General features: G+C 30.5%; 1 protein-coding gene across 2 annotated transcripts; it reads right to left on the reverse strand.

The window, feature by feature from the left end:
- Window positions 1–8,184: 8,184 nt before the first annotated feature.
- LOC106680627 (uncharacterized) lies at window positions 8,185–18,497 on the reverse strand. Of its 2 annotated transcripts, none has more exons than XM_014420486.3 (8): window positions 18,381–18,497; window positions 14,626–14,833; window positions 11,072–11,354; window positions 10,752–10,914; window positions 9,985–10,254; window positions 9,690–9,914; window positions 8,560–8,722; window positions 8,185–8,473 (listed from the first exon to the last, which is right to left on the reverse strand). In XM_014420486.3, the coding sequence occupies exons 1-8, from the start codon at window positions 18,465–18,467 to the stop codon at window positions 8,364–8,366; spliced, it is 1,509 nt and encodes a 502-aa protein (XP_014275972.1). In that variant the 5' UTR covers window positions 18,468–18,497; the 3' UTR covers window positions 8,185–8,363. The 2 variants fall into 2 exon arrangements, with proteins under 2 accessions (XP_014275972.1, XP_014275973.1); XM_014420487.3 differs by lacking the exon at window positions 18,381–18,497 and adding an exon at window positions 17,871–18,253.
- Between the last annotated feature and the right edge of the window lie 1,121 nt (window positions 18,498–19,618).

The raw sequence follows: 19,618 nt of genomic DNA on the forward strand, positions 1-19,618 counted from the left end.
AATAACAACTTTTCATTTTTTACCTCATGCTGTACATTTTAAAACCAGTAACAGATTGATTCGTGTTGTAGAGAAATTTTTTTGAGTAAAGAAAATAATTATTACATATGTAAGTTACTCTTATTAGCCAAAGAAAAAAACTATAACATTAGCCTCATTTGTTTACATCCTTTATTTTTATTTATTGCCTAAATTGTTTCTAAGTGGTGTTAAATTGGATTATTTAGATAAGTAGGATTTCTTAAGAGATGTAGGAAATAAATATGAAGCAGTGTTGCACTGCTTAGAATGCTTAATTCATAGTTTGTTTTCTTTTTAGTTTGTTGTCGGTACCTACAACTTTGGGAATATCAAATATTATTTGATGCCCGACTGCTTAGGATTCCATTTAAACAACAAATTGAAATCAAAATAATCCAGAGCTCAGTATGTTTTATTAATGGTTTTTTATTAAAAAACATAGCTACCATTGTAAGAGTTGTGTTAACAGTAATGGATGAACATGTTATAACTAATTAACAACATTTTCCCTTCTGCTTTTCACCTTCCCCCATTTTGACTACTCCCTAAGATGTCATGAGCTTGTCAGATTAATATATGTTGGACTATCAAGATTTTATTCTGATTGTTGTTTTTCCCATTTTTTTTTTTAAAATATCAAACTAGCTTTAGCACTCAAACCAAGGCACTTAGTATTTTAATATAAGGGATGTTGATTTCCTTGTAGGGTCGAAACAGTTCGCTGTTTTTCCTTTATCACCAATTACCCTTCTCGCACATTGGTCCTTGAATTCTCCTCAAAATTACTCTTTGAAATCTGTCTAGCTGGTTGTTGCTATTATTCTTGAGTGTCCTTGTTTCTCTACCGTGTGATTTCTGGTCGTACAGATTAATGAATGTTAGACCATAAGAATGTACCTTGTTTTCTTTTCCTGTATTGTCTTATATCAAACCAACTTTAGCAATAGTTAAGACTCCATATTTTAGCTAACGTACTTATAAACAAATGAAAAGTTACAATTTCTTTTTATTAGATTTTTTTTTTTTTAAAAAGTTGTTATTCTGTTGTAAATCATAAAATTTGATGCATGAACATTTGATCTATAGAGGTTAAACTGTATTTGAATTTGGAATAGGCGTTTTATTGATGACTATAACTTCTTTTCTAAGCGGCCTATAAATAATATCAGTATAACTTTATTACCTCTCTTTTGCATTTTAATGCTGATCCTCTTCTTAGAGAGGGAATTGTGATAAATAGGTATTTTACCTGAAGCCATATTTGCTTATAAAATCACTAAAATTGTATTTATTATTAAATAATAATAACATTATGCTGGTGGTGATTATACCGAAGTGTATTTCTAGCCATCCAGATTCAATTTGAATTATTTAATGAGAATCCTCTAGCTTACGAAATGACTGAGTACGTGTACGTGGGTTAGTGTTTAGTTGTTTCTATTAGTTCTTTCAATTATTTACTATAAATTCTTTGTACCAAAAGCTTTGTATAATCAATTCTTTTGTCTTATTTTAGATCACCGCTCTCTTCAAAATATGCTCTAGATTTCAAAATGGTAGCGTATCTTAACTTTTTTATTTGGTTTACAGTGATAGTCTGATAGAAGTCAAATGTGAAAGTAATTTTTTCGGCAATAACCATAATTAACAATGAGTATGTTGAAAATAAGAAGTGAAAATTTTAAAACGGTTTGGCACTTAGTATTTGTGTAGTACGTGGTGTTTTAACTCTTTATAGCTGAGCTCTGAAAATTTATTGTACTGTTCAAAAGCATTAAGAATGACTTTGATTAAATTTAATTTAAAAATTCAATTCATATTTAGACTTCCAGTGTTAAATGTACCAAACAAGAAGATTAATTTTCATAAATATCATTTGTTTTAAATTTCTGGCAGTTTATGAAAAAATATATATATAAATATACCATTTTAAATATTTTTGTTCACCATAAATATTTATGTGCTTCAAATGTATGAATTTGTTTTTAATTTATACTTTAAATTACTTCATATTGATTACATAATCTTAGATGTTTTACAATAGAATATGCTTATATCTAAATAGTACATACTGTAGGCACGAGCTATTTTTGAAGAGGGGCTTTAATTAAAGTAAATATAAATTTTACCAAAATTTATAATAGTATTGTTTTTTCGTTTTAGTGATAGATTCTAGTAACGGACTAGTCTTTACAATGCTCTCCCTGTTGTGTCTGTTGTTTATCCATAATCTAACTTTAAAATATGATTGTGTGAATTATGATGTTTCATTCCCACTACATAAAATATTGACATAGTATATATATTTTAAGAAAAAGTTAAATATATATAAATGTATATACAAAATATCTAGGTGTCTTCAGACTATTCAGACAATATCCTTTTAAGGAAGGACAATATAAATTATATATAAATAATATATTTAAGTGTTAATTAATTAACCTATCTACAATTATATTTTTGAATTGTAGAACTTGCATTTGTAATTCATTATTGCTTGAGAGCAATTGGATGGTATTTATATATATCTAAATACTTAGTTTCATAAAATGTCAGCTATTGGCTTATTGGTAATTAACAGCCTTTTGCCAAAATTTTTGACATTTTGTGTATTTTATTTATGAAGAAAATTTATTTCTGTTAGCATAATGTTAACTATTACTTTTTAGTATTGTTGAATGGAATCTAGAAAGGTTTTGATTTCATAGTGAATTTGTCATTTTGTTTTTCCCGATTGATTTATAGGTTTATAAATATATTAATTGCAATGATTTACCCTTTTTTTTTTCAACTGACCTGCTCTTTAAAAAAAAAAGAAAAAAAGAAGAATGTTTTTTACCAGTTTATTAATTGTAAGATTTGGTAGAAATTAATGGCCCAGTAATATTATATTACTACAGTATTATTAAAAGTAAATTATTATATGATCTTTAAAGGTTTTTAAAGACAATTAAAAAAAAATTCATTCCAGAATGTATTAATTTTTTTTTTAAATAATTGATCAGTAAAAAAAAATGATGGTATGGTAGTTTAAATAAGTATTCGTCTAAAATAAAGAAATTTGATTCTTTAAAATATACTAAAATAAACCTTATAATCAATGTAAAAATATTTTTATAACATTTATAAATTTTGATTATTTTAAAGTAAAAATACAACTAAACTCCAATTTTTAATTCATTATAAAATTTTGTACCAATGGTATAATCAAGGATGTCATTTGGGAGATTTTCACTCCCTTTAGTAATTTGAAAACCTGAAAAGTTTGTAATGTTAAAGCCGATTTGAAACTGTGAAAATTGTGGTAAAACTTTACTCAATGGTTGATATACTCAAAATAGCTTACATTTCCCAAAAACGGTTGAGGGATAGAATGGAAAATTTAAGAAAATACAACTTCTACTTCTCAGGCCTCTCTGGTAAGTTAAAAAATTCTATCAACATTGTTGAGTAAGTTTAGATTATGACTCCTCCCTCGCCCCACCCAACTATTATAAGAAATTCTCTGTTCACAACTTCCAAATATTCATCAGATTGATTTATTCTAACAATACTTATTGAAGTATTAATAATTTTATAGGTACTAAGGTAAATTCTATAAATGACAAAGTTAAGCATTTAAGGAAAAATCTAAAGAATTGAGCAGAACTGGCATGAGGAGATAGTTTCCATGGATTTGCTACTGAATGAAAAAAAATGTAAACTTTGAAATTACAAAAAGAAAAATTCATCAACCAAAAACTGGTTTTTAATTAATAATAAGAGCAAATAAAAATGTTGATAAAATAATTATGTTAGTGGTCATCGTGACTAATATTCAAACAGAGTTTCCACCACTGGTGCAAGTTTGTCTCCTATGTGTAGAAAATACTACCAAATAATAATACATATTTATTTTAATTTTTCCTGTGCCACAGGAAATAGGCTACCAAGGCATTTTTTTCTTACTTCCTGGAACAAAGAAATAAACATTACAAATATATACAAGAGAAAATGGTATGTACATATACGGCTATTTGATTTATCTTGTTTTGCCTGAATGGCATTAAAAGAATGGTTGCTGGGTCCTCTGAAGGCAGTGTCATATGTTTGCCTGGATGCTCACTAAGAGGGGCTATTCCTGCTGGTGGCGTTGAAGTGATGTCTTCAGGCTGCAGAGCCAAAATTCCCTGTCAAGGCGAAGACATCAACCAGGGGGACAGTGATTTGCCACCTCCCAGGTCTTGGTGGAGGGGCGATCTCAGGGAATAGAGGGTTAGCACAGGGTTTCATTCTATCAAAGTATTTGATGTGCCTACGGCCTATGAATTCCGGCACAGACGGAAGTTGGAGCTCCTCACATATCACTCTGTTCCTGGCCCGCTGGAGTGAAGTTCCTCTGACTATTCGTCTCAGGAGGGAGTTCTGGAAACTCTGCAGTTTGGTTAACTTTGTCTTGTAGAGGTATCGCATGAGTGGTGCACCATAGAGCAGGGTCGGACGTAAGATGGCCTTGTAGATCTTCAGCTTGAGGCGGAGCGAGATCTGGTGTGAAGTGAGCAAGTGATAGAGACTATACGACTTCTGTCGGGCCAAAATGGAGGGTACGAAAAAAAAAAAAAATCTTTTCTTTTCCGATCCCTCTAAAACAGAAATAAGACTTCTGTCGGGCCAAAATGGAGGGTACGAAAAAAAAAAAAAATCTTTTCTTTTCCGATCCCTCTAAAACAGAAATAAGACTTCTGTCGGGCCAAAATGGAGGGTACGAAAAAAAAAAACCTTTCATCTTGCAGCCTGTCAATATATGCTGACTTCAATGGACCGTAGTGGCAACAGTTAGTGCTATCCGGGAGGCACTTCGATCACTGATAGGACGCGACAAGCACCACCCCTTCCTCCCCCAACTAATTATAAGATATGTTGACAATAAGATAATACTACCAAATAATATAGATAATACAATACTACAAACTATCAAGCAAATCCAGATAGCACGACAGCATATGCCATTTTATTTGATGTTAGTGACCTGAATAACTGTCACTAATAACCTCCAGCTTCAGGCCTGCTGGTAATTTTCACCCAACTATCGATACTTCTTCTGTCGATGTTAGGAAATGAATCTGAGACTACTTGGTAAAAATCAGGTACCTTTTAATTCGGTAGTTTTGCTTTTAAATCCTTAGATATTCGAATATGTTTATATATATCAACTAGTTATGAAAAACAGAGAATTTAATGCAAGACATTCAGTTGATTCGATTTTAAACATTACTATTATGTCAAACGTTTACACAACGACGTCAAGGTACAGTCTAAGTTTCAAGTTAGAACTTAGTATGGAGACAATTCAGCTAACTAAACGTTTGGTTAGTTGAATGTAAGTAGATTACTTAATAATAATGTTAAGTTAATCGACTGTTCCCCCCCCCCCTCTTATAGTTTAGATGTTAAGTTCTTTCTTCACACCATTTTGAAAATTCCTTCATCTAGGATTTTTTTTTATCCCAACACTTGGGCTACACTGGCCAAAATGTTAAATTTGAAAAAGAACACAGATGTAACTCCAGTTTCATAGGAATGAAATATCATTTCTTTTTATTTACGATTTGAGGTACTAGTTGTATCAGAGGTTCAGGAGATTTGACTTCAAAATTCTATTAAAGTGGTACACAGGTAAAAAGTTTTGTTATAACTTAAGCTTATACAATTTTTTTTTTTGTTTCTGTATTAGTATACAGAAACAAAAAAACATTTATATAGTTATAAATGATTTATACCATTGATTTGAAGAAATTATTATTCATTTTTTTTTTTTAACTTCATATAATTTTCTCTCAGCAAAGGTAAAAATTCTGAAAGAGTATTTTTTTTTAAAATTTACTTCTGTAGGAAAAGAAAAGATATGCCCTTTTAGATATTGGAATCAGGCCCTATTTAATTGCAACTGACTGTTTAACCTGAGTGGTTACTTAGACAAATTTTATACATGTGTGTGAGTGAAAAGGTGTGTAATTATTTATGAATATGTGTATATTATTAGTGGTTATATTTGTCTGTATTACAGTTATCACTTTGTTTTGTTCAATGCTCTAGTTATAGATATATATATTTGGTAACCTATAAATTTCACTATTGGAAATTAATTTATGCAGGTGCTGCAAAAAACATATTTTCCTATTTGAAGATAAGAAGAAAAAAAAAGAAAATTTTGCTTCACGATTACTAAATCTTTTCATCTGGAAATAGTAACTGAATAATGCATGCAGTTTATTTTCAGTTGCAATATATTCTTCTTTTTTTTTCTATTTTGAGAATAATTATGTATTTTTATGATAAATGAGGAATTTTATAACTTGGGCCATATAATCATTGGGAAAAACATGAGAATAAAACTATTTTAAATAAATCAAGAGGTAAATAGTTATTTTATTTTATTTTATGATTTACTTGTTATGCTAGTTGTTATAAAATTTGATATCAATCATTTAAACTTTTTTTAAAATCTATTTAAGTTAAGACAGGTTTTCAATATGGAGAATTTAAACTTAGTCATTACATATGTCACTTACAAAAATCCTTAAAATAATTTGTTGGTTCATTTTATAATAAAAAAATTATAATATTCATTGGAATACTTACTTGGAAACACAGGTATGTAGTTACTTCAACTATGGAACAAATGAGGTAAGAGTATAAATTACTTGCATTTTTCTCAGTTACCTTTGAATTTTAAACTGGCAATAATTTTTTGATATAGTCAAAATTTTATGAATTATTCGGTTTATCCCAGTTAAGTGGATTAACAGAAGTACAATATGTTATATAGCTTAACTGAATAATACAACCGTAACTTTATAATGTACAAGCTTTGAGAAACTTTCAATAAGGTTTTTTATTATTATTTAAACAAATTGTCCTTATTTCTATTAGGAAACAAATTTGTTTTTGTATTTAAACATAGTAGCCCGAGAATATCCTCAAATACTACTTCACCTCATCTGCCTATTATTGAAGGTGGAAAACACCGTCACTTTTGTCCATGGAATTAGTTTTTCAATTGGAGGGCTCTTGAATAGTAAGGAACTTTTATGTATCTATTTATTCAAACTTACCCTGCTCTGTGGGCTATACAAAAGGCTGCAGATGTAACAATTTAAAAAAAAAGCATTGTAGTAATAGTAAGGAACAACAGAAATATGACAAAGAAACGAAATAACAAACTAGGAAATATGGCAACTGCATATATCATCCATTCCTGCCTCATGTTTATCTCAGTACTAAAATTTTAAAGGTAAGTGCAGAAGATCTTAGCTTTAAATTTAAATTTTAAAATATTGTTACTACTAATACTTTTGTCCATAAATTGTGTTAAGATAGTATCAACTTATTGATATGTACTGAAAGTTTGAAAACAGCTGTAACTTTGTTAACATAATTTAGTTTTGTATCAATACCCTGCTATCGAAAACTGGAAACATCCAACATGTATAAAAATCAATATATGTTGGACTTTTCTGATGATAAGCCATTTAAAAAGAAGGCATTTACCTATTTTCCCACTATAACTCGGTTGTGTAAGATGAAAATAACTACTTTTTAAAAACCTGTCACACTCTTATCTCAATTTATCCTAACTTATTATTTTACTTCCATGACTACTAAAGGTAGTTAAAAGAAAAGTAGTTTGTAGCAAGTACATTTTTTGTTCATACCCTCTTCATCAGCAGACTTTCGATTCCTATTAGATAGCATGTATATCATGCATACTACAGGACTATTGGTTAGGTTCAAGATTCTTATTTTTTACCAGAATTAAGTCATTGTGACTGACTCTATTGTGTTCGGTGTAATCCATTCCTTGAGATCTCAAACAATAGTATCATATGACATAATATTGTAACTAAAAGATTTCTTTGAAGATCTGTAATTGAATGTAACCATATCTGAAATTGCTTCTGATGCTTAACAGAACTATCAGGTTTCATATGATCATATTTAAAAGGCTATACAAAATGACATTGTGTAATATGCTCTCTGTTAATATAAGTGAATTAATAACATAAATGAGTGTTTGAGGACTGAAGAGTAAATGTGCGAGAGGTAAATAGACAGATTTATCAGTCAATTTTTTTTTTTTTAAATTAAATTTTATTATAATAAAAAGTATTATGGATGAACAAATCTATTTTATACATTCTTGGCCATATATGATATTCTCTTCTTAAAGATTATTTTGGTAGTAATACTCAAATTACACATCAAATTAAAATTATTCATAATATTATATCTAATATTTATTATGAAATTCTAATAATTAGTAATAAATATTTTTTATAACTGAGTATGCATTTCTTGTAGAACTAAGGTATGCTCAATAAATCTTTTTTAATTACTTTAAATAGAGGTGTTTTTGGTAATGATTCAACAAACCTTACTCCTCCTCGTAACCATTTGTAGTATGCTAGCTCTCCTAGAGAGAAAATGTTTGTTTTATTAATATATTTAAACTCTAGAGTATTTGGAAAATTTATTTCAAGGGAAAAATCTTTTGCTCACGCTCAACTACTTCCTCTATATCTCTTTCAGTGACCGTATTATCTTTTTTCACAACATAGGCTCTTGGTACTTCACCATATTTCTCATCTGGTACTCCCACAACCGCTGCCTCTGAGACTCCATTTATCTCAGTTATGACTTGCTCTATTTCTGAGGGAGATACCTAAAAAATATTTAAGTTTAAATTAGTCTCTTTGCTGCTGAGCATTCTAGTCAGTGATCGAGAGTAATTTTTTCAAAATTGGTAGTGTAATAGCAGTTACCTCTTTAATAGGCTACTGTCTTATTAACCATTCATTGGTAGGTCAGACCCATCAGTCTACTGGAGACAACTTGTATAGGGAGTAGGATCCAAAGAGAACATATTTTATTATTCTTAATTTAAGTAGTATGGGTGACAGGACTATATACGGGACACTGTCAGTTAAACAAGCATCTCTATAAAATGAGACTGATAGAGTCCCCTATCTGCAGGTTCTGCAGAAAGGAGGAAGAGACTGCTTACCACATCAGTGGCAAGAACACGATTCCTCATCTTTGGTAAGGATCGTATCTTGGATCCCAAACTTTGCGAAACAGTGGATCCTTATACAGTGTCCAGATTTGCAAAGGCAATTGGCCTGTTTGTGTAGAGGAGGGACGGCGTACAATAGGCCCTCTGAGGCCGCGGTGCTTCTTGGCCGGCATAAAAAAAAAAAGGTTGTGATCCAGAGTTAAGGACTACAGCTGTTGCAATCTCAGATCTTGACTAATTAAAAGATATTTTTAGAAATAATATTTTACTACCAAGCATTTATTACAAACAGTGTTTCTAATTGTTTCAAATAAAACTAGATAATAATAATTAAAACGTCTAATAATCCTATATTTCAAAAGAATTATTTATAAATCGTAAATAATACTTAATTTAGACCTATGAAATAAATTCAACTTTTTACGTATTAAACACATTAATTTTCTTATATCATTAAAATAAGTACGTAGTCTCCACACTATTAATATTAATCAACTTTTTCTTTTATTATTAATAATATTCAATTTTAATTGTTCGTTTCCAATGCCTATATTTCAAGAATACAGAGCAATGTAGTTAAGTGAAGTTACTTAACCAGATATTTTGAAATTTTTACCTGTTGGCCATGAAATTTTATTAAGTTTTTGATCCGATCTATGATGTAAATGTATCCCTCACTGTCAATTCTTGCTAGATCACCGGTTCTTAGCCATCCATCCTGAGTAAATGCTTCTTCTGTTGCTGCCTTATTACTGTAATACCCAGCCATGATAGTTGGACCAGATAAACATAATTCTCCCTCAAGACCTTTTTCTACTTTTTCTCCTCGAGTTCCTATTACCTAAAATTTCATAGTTGTTGAAGTAGTTCCTGTTGATTTTCATCTTAAGGTAGAACATCAATTAGCTTACCTTAGCTTTTGTGAAAGGTAGAATTCTTCCTATACTTCCAGTCCTGTTAAGATTCACTCTTTCATAGGTGACAATATGTGTTGTCTCGGTCATTCCAAACATATGATACATTTTTACATTTGTAAGAGTATTAAGAATCTGAGCTTGTAATTTCGGATCTGCTGGACAACTGCTTGTAAATATGTAACGTAATGATTTAAACATTTGTATATCAGTGCTGCCATCTATTAGCTTTACAAGAAATGTTGGAACTGTGTGTAAGTGAGTTATCTGTAAAAAACATGTGGATGTTATGATCAGATTTCTAATTTTCGTGTAGTATTATACTTATTTCGTCTTCTTTTTTCATGAATTTGTACAAATATTTTTCCAAATTGATAAATTTAGGAGAAAAACTATTTTAATTAAATGTAGTGAAACAAATAAAAATCTTTAAACAGTAAGCAGAACTAAAGAGCAAAATAACATAACTCCTTTTTATTTATAACATTGTTGCTTTTTTGGGCTGATTCAATGAATATTTTAATGCTTAATTTTTTTATAGGATATTTTAAGAATTTTTAATGCATACAAACCTACTATGTGGTTATAATCATTTATTAAGTCGATGACACATTATTTATATTTTTTACATCACTGACAATATTTTGTTCTCTTCTATTAACTTTTTTTTTTTTAATTCTTTATGCAACTACTTTTTGATTATTACTCTTCAAATTTGTCTCTAGTCAATTGGATTCAACTTTCTAGAAATATTAAATACTGACCTCATAAGTAGCAAAAATATCAGAGAATCGTTCGGGTACATATTTCTCCAAAACAATTAATGTTGTGCCTTGACAGAGAGCCATCAGCAACAAACCAATTCCATAAGCATGGGAGAACGGTATCAGACCAAGAGCTGTTTCGTTATCCAGCATTAGTAAAGTCCTTAAAATATTGAAAGCATGGATTTATTAAAAATTATGTTTACTCAGCAAGTTATTGTATCATTCTGTGTGACACTGCTATTGTGTTCTAAATCTAGGAGAATGTATTTGTACACTTATGGACGGTTTCAAACTTGTAAGAGTGAATTTAAAATCACCTTAATTTTTCTACTGAGGTGACAACACTTGAATGATTTATTGCTACCAATTTAGGTATACCAGTTGTACCAGAGGAAGAAAGCAATAGGGCCATGTTGTTGAATTCATTTCTTGATGAATTTTCCTGATCTAGTGGTCTTTCGTCTTTTAAAAGTTCTCCTAATGGCCACTGGAAAAGCCTTGTTTTTGGAAGAGATTCAAATACATCTTCTTGCTCTGCATTGATGTCAGGGGCATAAATTGCTACTGGTTTGACCAAACTGATCAAATGATGTAGTTCTCCTAAAACAAAGAGTGCAAAACTTCATTTATTTATTTATAAAGGATAAACCCAGTTATATATATACAAAAAATACAAATTATTTATATTAATATAAATAGAAATGCACAACATGTCACAATCTCACAAGAGGATCCTTCTCAGCCATACCAGCCCCACTAAGACCCCCAGGGAGCAACGTTCCTATATCACTTTTGAAATATTTGATTAAAACGGGCAGAGGAGATTTAAGATAGTTAAATTGAGCAATATTTAAAAAACGCCTAAAATTAAAAAAACGTGTGAAATACTCCACTCTCACCCTCCATTGTAGCCTGACTTATCTGACTTTTTAAACTGACAATTATACCGAGTAGGTTGGTCGATGTACATGTCACAATATCACATGAGATCATAACACAAAAAGAAGGTCATCCATCCCAGCCGAACTCACCTCACAAAGACTCCCAGGGAGCGACGATCCTACATCACTTTTGAAATAATTGATAAAGCGGGAAGAGGAGACTAAAGATTGATAAATCGAGCAATATTTAAAAAACGCTTAAAATTGAAAAAAACCGGACTTTCAAATAATTTAAATTAGTATAAACACATAAATGGTTCCAAATCTGTAAAAGTGAATTAATTTAGTTTTAGAGTGAACAGCCTAGCTCAAAAATGAAAAGTTATACAGAACTGAAATACATGATTAGTATGAGCCTAGGATGTGACAGCAACTTTTTCATTAAAATTGACTAACCGAAAGTGCCACTTACATATCGAATTAATCTTATATTAATCGAATTTTTACACTTTTTCAGTATTCTTAGGAACAGCTTTAACAATTTTGATTAAACTTGGCAATTCAATGTTAGGTGGTCTTTAATATCTAATAGGTTTTATCCTCATTGAAATAGACTGACGGGACATAAATGATTTACAACATCATGACAACAATGACATAAATGATATTTAAAATATCTCCCTCGAAAGTACCTTTAATTTTTAAAATGTGAAGATGGTTGGAGATGTGGTCAAAAAGGAATAAAAAATTGGTAACAACTATTTATCTCAACGTTTCACCCCATCTTGCAGAGCTTCATGAGGGCTATCGAGTTAAAAATATTGAACGAGTGACCTATGTCAATTTTTTCAGTGGTGAAAAATGAATAAATATAAACTATGAAAGGATTTGATAATTAACTTAGGAGATGAAAGAAAAATATTTTATTTTATAATCTTAACACTTTCTTAAGACTGGTAAATTTTTTTTAAATAAATAATTTAATTTCTATCCATTTTTGTCTCAAAATCTTTTATTTTTCTTATAACTCCGACGTTTCGGCCAATCCGGCCATCCTCAGGGACAGTATAATTAATACAATTTTGGAATTATCACAAGTTGTGATAAAGTTTTTGAGGAATAGTGACTGTGATAAATGATTTTAATTTTGGTTTTAAGTGAATATTGACTAATTATAAATTGTTGTTTTGACCTGGGCAGAATAGCCTGCATGGAGTGAGAGTTTTTAAATTATATAATTCCAAAATTGTATTAAGTAGATTGTCCCTGAGGATGGCCGGATTGGCCGAAATGTCGGACTTATAAGAAAAATAAAAGGTTTTGAGACTAAAATGGATAGAAATTAAATTATTTATTTTAGAAAAATATTTTTTCAGGTAAATACAATTTCCAAAAACAATAGTGTTATACCTATTATCGTTGGAAAGCCGAAAATTTTAAAGACTATAATATCTAATATTGACAGTTGTAAATAGTAAAGGAGAATTACAAACAACGCATTAATAAAAGATAAAACTGTTCTAATAAGAGTTATATTGAGCGGGTGCATGTGAATTTCTTCCTTTTCCATCTGTTAACTGTTTTCATTTCAACATAGCTGTAAACTGGTTCCTATTTTTGTTTCACTTAACCGAGATTTAATCATTTCAGTTGACAGAATTACTGACTCTATAAAATCATTCTTAATGTTTTCAATATTGATTTAGTAATGATTTAGCATTAAATAAATGGTCTAGAGCTGAATGTATATTTTAGTTTAATATTTTTATATTTCTGTCTTACTTCTGCAAAGCGAAAATGTTAAAATTTTGAAACGAATAATATTACTTTTTCTGATAAAATTGCAGTCAATCTATCTGTCAACTAAAATGCACCTTTGGAAAATTAGTACAGGTATAACTATTGTCACAGTGAATAATATAAAATATCTTTTCTTATACTGGTGAAAATTAATTTCAACTAAGAGAGGAGGGGGAACTGAAAATTGTGTGAGCGCACACCAGATTTTTTTTTTTTAAATTGAGATTAACTCAAGTGAAACAAATTAATATCATTTGTTTAAAATTAACCAACTAATTATGCATCATTCTTGGTTTATTAGAAAACTTATTGTAATTTTTTTTGTGAAAAGTTATATTAAAAATCAAATGTTGCCTGGTTTGAGGAGGAGGTACATGAATGTCTAAGCATTGGAGATCAGGAAAATCAACAATATTATAAGATAAATTGATTGATTTGAATTAGAACCAACATTTTTGGATGAATTTGAGATGGATCCATGATTAGTTTCATTAAATTAAAATTAGGGCCACCAGAGAATGGATCAGTACTAGTAAGTATAGAAGTGTTACTCCAATAGGGTGATTAGTCTTGAACTCACTATTTACAGTTCCCAATAAACTAAAGGGGCTATGTCACTTATTAATTTAAGAAAGAATATATAAGCTTTATATTGATTAATTTTCAAAGATGGAATCCATTTTGTATTTTTATTTATAAATACATTTTCTCACATGTTGACATCTCAGGAAGTACATTCTCCATCTCAAAACGGCAAATTTAAAAAAATAAAAACTCATCTTGTCATTTATCATAAGTATAATTCATCAAAGAGTTGATTAAAAATAAATAGTAAAAACTTTTGACTTTAGCTTGACAAATGACAGAAGAATCTGGTTTTGTAGAGTGGTATGTTTTTTTAAGGGCACAACTACCATGGTTTGACATCCATTGGTGTCTGGTGGTAAATATGTATCAAGAAGAACTAATGCCAAACCTAAACTATAATTTTCTTTAAAATTATTATTATTAGTTTTTATTTATTTTTTAAATCAAATTGACAGAAGTTTGCTTTAATAAAGTCATTAAATTCCCACGCATAGTTTACATTCTTTATTCAAAGGTTAGAAATATGGGGTTTGAAAATAGGTACTTAGTAATAAACTGTTTTAAAAAATCAATGTAATAAATAACATGAGTCCTCAACTTACTTGGCCTCAGAGAAGTAGATAAAAGAACAGCAGTGGCTCCTACATTCCAAATACCCAGAAGTACACCAATGTACTCCAAGCAGTTCCTTGCACATATCCCAACCACGCAACCAGGTTCGATCCCCGCTGATTTCAGCCTGTTTGAAGCTGTGATCGCCATCTGTCTAATGTCTGGGTAAGTTATAGACTGTCCAGTTGCTGAACAAATCTGAAAATATTCGAAATGTAACACTACTGAAAGGAGAATACTTGTATTTGTCTTTTAAAATAAATAGTAAGTAAGAATTAAGGAGAGTAGTACTATATATCTTACAAAAGGAAACTGGTGGCCTGAATAAAACTTTCATTTGAGGTCCATTCTACATTCTGTAAATTTATCATGCTCTCTATGTTGATATCGAGTATTTCAATTCAACAGTTCAGTTTCAGAGTCAATTGTTTTTAAAATATAAATTACATAGTTCTTTTTAAAAAATAATTGATGCCAGGGCTTAAATCCATCAAACTGTAGATTTATCAAATATTGCTTTGATCTTTTCTTAAATTGATTAATTAAAAATAGATATACAATGAAGCTGGTCTGAGAAATATTTACTAAAATTAGTATAATTTCTTTATAAATATAAATAAATATACCCATTAATCCATACAAGAATTAAAAAAAAAAATTGTATAATATGATTAAGAAGTGATTTCAATGGATGGTAGGAAAAAAAATCGCTCTTTCTTTCCAGCCAAATTTAATGAAATTTAAAATTTTTTTTTTACTTCCCATTTAGGTTTAAAGTCGAGTAAGATTTTCAACTGATTCAGGGGTTTCAGTTGGGGGTGGATTCAAGGGTGGTTAGGATCCATTCCAATTCCATCCAAATCGGTGGATTGATAGGTTGTTATAATCCATTACAATTCTATCCAAATGAGTGGATTCATAAGTGGTTAGAATCCATTCCAATAACATCCAAATGGGTGGATTACATTCTTCCATAGTGGTGAAAATCAAATCCACCCTGCTAGAAGGCGTGGAGACCAGGAGGAGTAGCCAACATTGCTTCATTTGAGTTCACAATCAACATCTTGACATCATCCTTCTCTTTTACTCTATGATTCATTATGTGAGGTCAGGATCTAAATTCGGAAATATTTTACTGTGTTTTCTTCAGTATAAGAGAATCTCCAATTTTTCATGACTTGATTGATAAAAACTTAAGGAGACTAAAAATAACTTGAACAAGATAAGAGACAAATTAAACAAAAACCATAACATGTAACAAAGCAACTAAGTAAACATAGAAATGTCAAGTTATAATAAAATTATTCTTATATTCGCCACCAACAGCGTTAGTCTTGTACACATGTATTGAATAACTAATCATGTCCATTTCATACAGTTTAGACAAAATTCCCACTCTTTAAATATTATACAGAGTAAATACCTTACTCTAGTGATCCCTAATTTAAAAAGAATCAATAATGAACTGAGAAGTATGGTTGCCTCAAGAAAGATGAGCAGTTTATCACTGATGTCGGTGGAAATCTACATATGTACTTAAATGATTAGACTTTTGTTGCTGGGAATATATGTTTTGTCACTTGCCACTAATCCACAGAAATTTAGGCTGTTATAATAATATGGTAATTAAAAGATAGTATGTGACAAAATGGTTAAACAACTCCCCATTTTGAAATCATGATTTATTTTCTTCTTGACACTAACTTGAATAACTTTGAGGTAAGAGTTACTAACTACTGAGGGATGTGACGGCCGTGCGGGTTGGGGTGCTGGTCTCAGTGTGCTCGGTTCCGAACATTGTGGGTTCGATTCCCACCTGAGGCAGTTACATTCATTTTTCGGAGATCCCGAGGAATGAATCTTGCCACTCCCACCTTGGTAATTACGCAGCGGCAACTTACGTAGCCGTGAGGGGTTGGCAAAAAGGATCACCATAGCCCCTCTTGCCGGACTTATTCCCCCCACCAAATACCAGTACCAGAACTATTTACTACTTTAATCAGAACTATTTACTAATTTACTTACTATGTATGTAAATCTACAACCATTTTTACCAGATTAAACAACTTAAATAATCACAAATCGTATAACTTTAAGCCGACTGAGATTATTAAATGGACAATTCTTAAAGTATTTTGTTGCACATTATTTTCTCATTACTGCATTGATGTAACAACAACCTCGACCTCTTGAAAAATAAAATTTTTAAACAAACAGTAAAAACAATTCCAAACTACTTTCAGTAATAATCCCCTTCAGAAACATTTTGGAGAAAACTGCATAAGTTAATTGTCAAATCCTTTTATAATTTATATTTATCAGTTTTTATTGACGAATAATTCTGGTGTTTGTGAAATGGATGATTTTTTCACATAACCAAAATTAAAAGTACTTCAGAGGGAGATTATATAAAAAATCCGCATTAAAGCTTCTCCCAAACTATTTCAATAAGAAAACCTATCTAATATTAAAGACCACCCAATTTTACATTGATACCACCGAGTTTAATCCAAATTGTTAGAGCCCTTTTTGAGAAAATCCCCAAAAATATGGAAAATCTATTCTATAAAGTGGTATGTCTGGTCAGTCTATTTAAAAGAAACATTTGCTGTCACACCCCAGGCGAATGCCTGTCCTAAATATGCAATTTCAATATGCAAAATGCAGTTTTTGAGTTAGGCTGACCAGACACATACACTTACAGGAGGGAAATATAGGGAGGTCGTTTTAGTGAATATAAATCCAACAAACGGATAGATACGGGCCTATTAAGCAAAACTTGTATTTGCATCGAAAACTGAAATTCGAATTTTTTTTTACCGCAGTAGTTCCCCATACTATACATTTCATATAGGTAAGCGAAAATAATAATACTTATATTCTTATTATTGTCTTTATGTGAAGTATTTTTTTCTCAATATCTCTTCAAAATTAAGATGAAATGAAGAAACTTTTATGAAATCCTCGGTACCCGAGTATTTCTACAAATAATTCGTTTTTAACGAGTACCCCAAAATTAACGCAATATTTCAATTTGGCACCATTAGAGCAGTAAATTGTTGGCAATCCTGTTTAAAAAGTCATTTGGCTGCTGATAGTTTAGGGTAAGTAAATATGGGGTCCTACACAACAGGACAACGTCTTTTCATTGTTGAATAGTATTTCAAAGGTATTGAATGTCTGCCGGCCCCAGTTCAAAAATTGCGTACAAAATGTGGTCGAAATAGTTACTTACCTTTGTCAGGTGTGAAGAAAGTAATTGAAAAATTCAGGCAGACTGGATCAATTGGTGATGGTTAACAGCCTGGTCGTCCAAAAACAAGACGCTCAAACGTCAATTTCGAAGCAGTGTGTGAGAGTGTTTGTGAAAGTCTATGAACGTCAATTCGTCGTAGTGGACAAGAATAGCAAATTTCAAGAAGCTCTCTCTCTACAGTGTATACTCACTGAAGATCTGCATCTCCATACTTCCAAAGTTCAATTGACGCAAAAACTGAAGCCAAATGACAATGCACAGCGATGGGCGTTCATTAAATGGATTATTGACCATCAATAAGTGGGTTCCGAATTTTCGAACAGTATCGCAATCAGCGATAAAGCACATTTTTACCTTGATGGCTTTGTTAATAGTTTAAAGTACCGCATTTGGGTCCAATAGGTTGGTTATCAAAATAACCTCCCCGTATGTCAAAAATGACCAGGTAGGGGATAAACAAAAAAAAATAAGTTATAAAATATTCATTACCAAAGCAGCCCGGTCCCGCCAACACGAGATCCTGCTGAGGACATAGTCCACGGCGTTTCGGTACCGCTCCACCCTGTCGCTACTCATGTTGCTCCTTCAAATCACTAAACAAGAGAATCCCACGGAGCAACATACATTTATCCAAGTACTACTTCCCACCGACCCGTGGGACCCGTGATTCATTAATAACCAATGAGGAGATTAATTGAAGTTAATGTGGTTTGCGTCAAATTAATTACTTCGTACAATTGATTTTTTTTTAAATGATGTACATTTACATACGCACCATGTTTTTTTGGTTTTTGATTTACTGATGGCATATTAATTGACTGATTAAATCAACAAACTAATTATTACACGAATATAATTGACCGTGAGCCTGATGAGTAATATGCCATTGCAATAATACTAAATTAACATTAAACTAATATTACAATTAGATTATTATATTGTTAATTGTTATTCATTGGGGGTAAAGTTGTGGCGGAGGAAAGGGCAAAGCCTCCAGAGACTTAAGAGTTTAATATAAAATTCATGCTGTCAAAAAGTTTGTTCAACAAATGTATGGTAATAAAAAGATATTGTGAATTCGAAAATTAGGTCAATAAAGAACGACCAATGAGTGGTTGATGGCTTAAAACAATTTAACAAAAAAAATTAAAAAGGGTTTCTTTTCTTCTTTAAAATTTAATAATAAAAAGGGTGTCTCCAGCCTTCAGAATAAATAATTAACTCCAGTTTAAGACAGTATATCTTAAAATTCATAATTGGTTGTAAATACATCGTTTCAAATCTAGTCAATATACTTTAAAAGTTTATTATATATATATTTTTTGATTTCACATATATATTTTTATACCCGGTTAATTAAATTAACAAGCATTTAATAACAATTGTTTAACGAAATTTTATAGGTTATGTAATAATACTAGTGCTATGGCCTTTTGTCATTTACCATCTAATTTGCCAATATTTACGTTTCATTTTGCCTATCTTTCTTTTTGTAATAATAAATATTTTAAATCGAAATTAAAAGTCGACATAATTCCAACTTTCACCATGTTGCTGTATGTAGTGTGTTGTTTGTTTTTGTTTAGTGGCGCCAAACTTCATTGGTCTTCAACGCCATTTATATTTTATTTAGTTTTGCTTATATTTGTTTAATTTTATTTATTTATTTCTTTTTTTTTTCTTTCGTTCAATGTTATAGTTTTGTCAGTAAATGTTTTGATTTTAAA

This window comes from Halyomorpha halys, unplaced genomic scaffold, assembly GCF_000696795.3.
Source record: "Halyomorpha halys isolate HHAL.00 unplaced genomic scaffold, Hhal_1.1 Scaffold270.1, whole genome shotgun sequence".
Taxonomy (NCBI): Eukaryota; Metazoa; Arthropoda; class Insecta; order Hemiptera; family Pentatomidae; genus Halyomorpha; species Halyomorpha halys.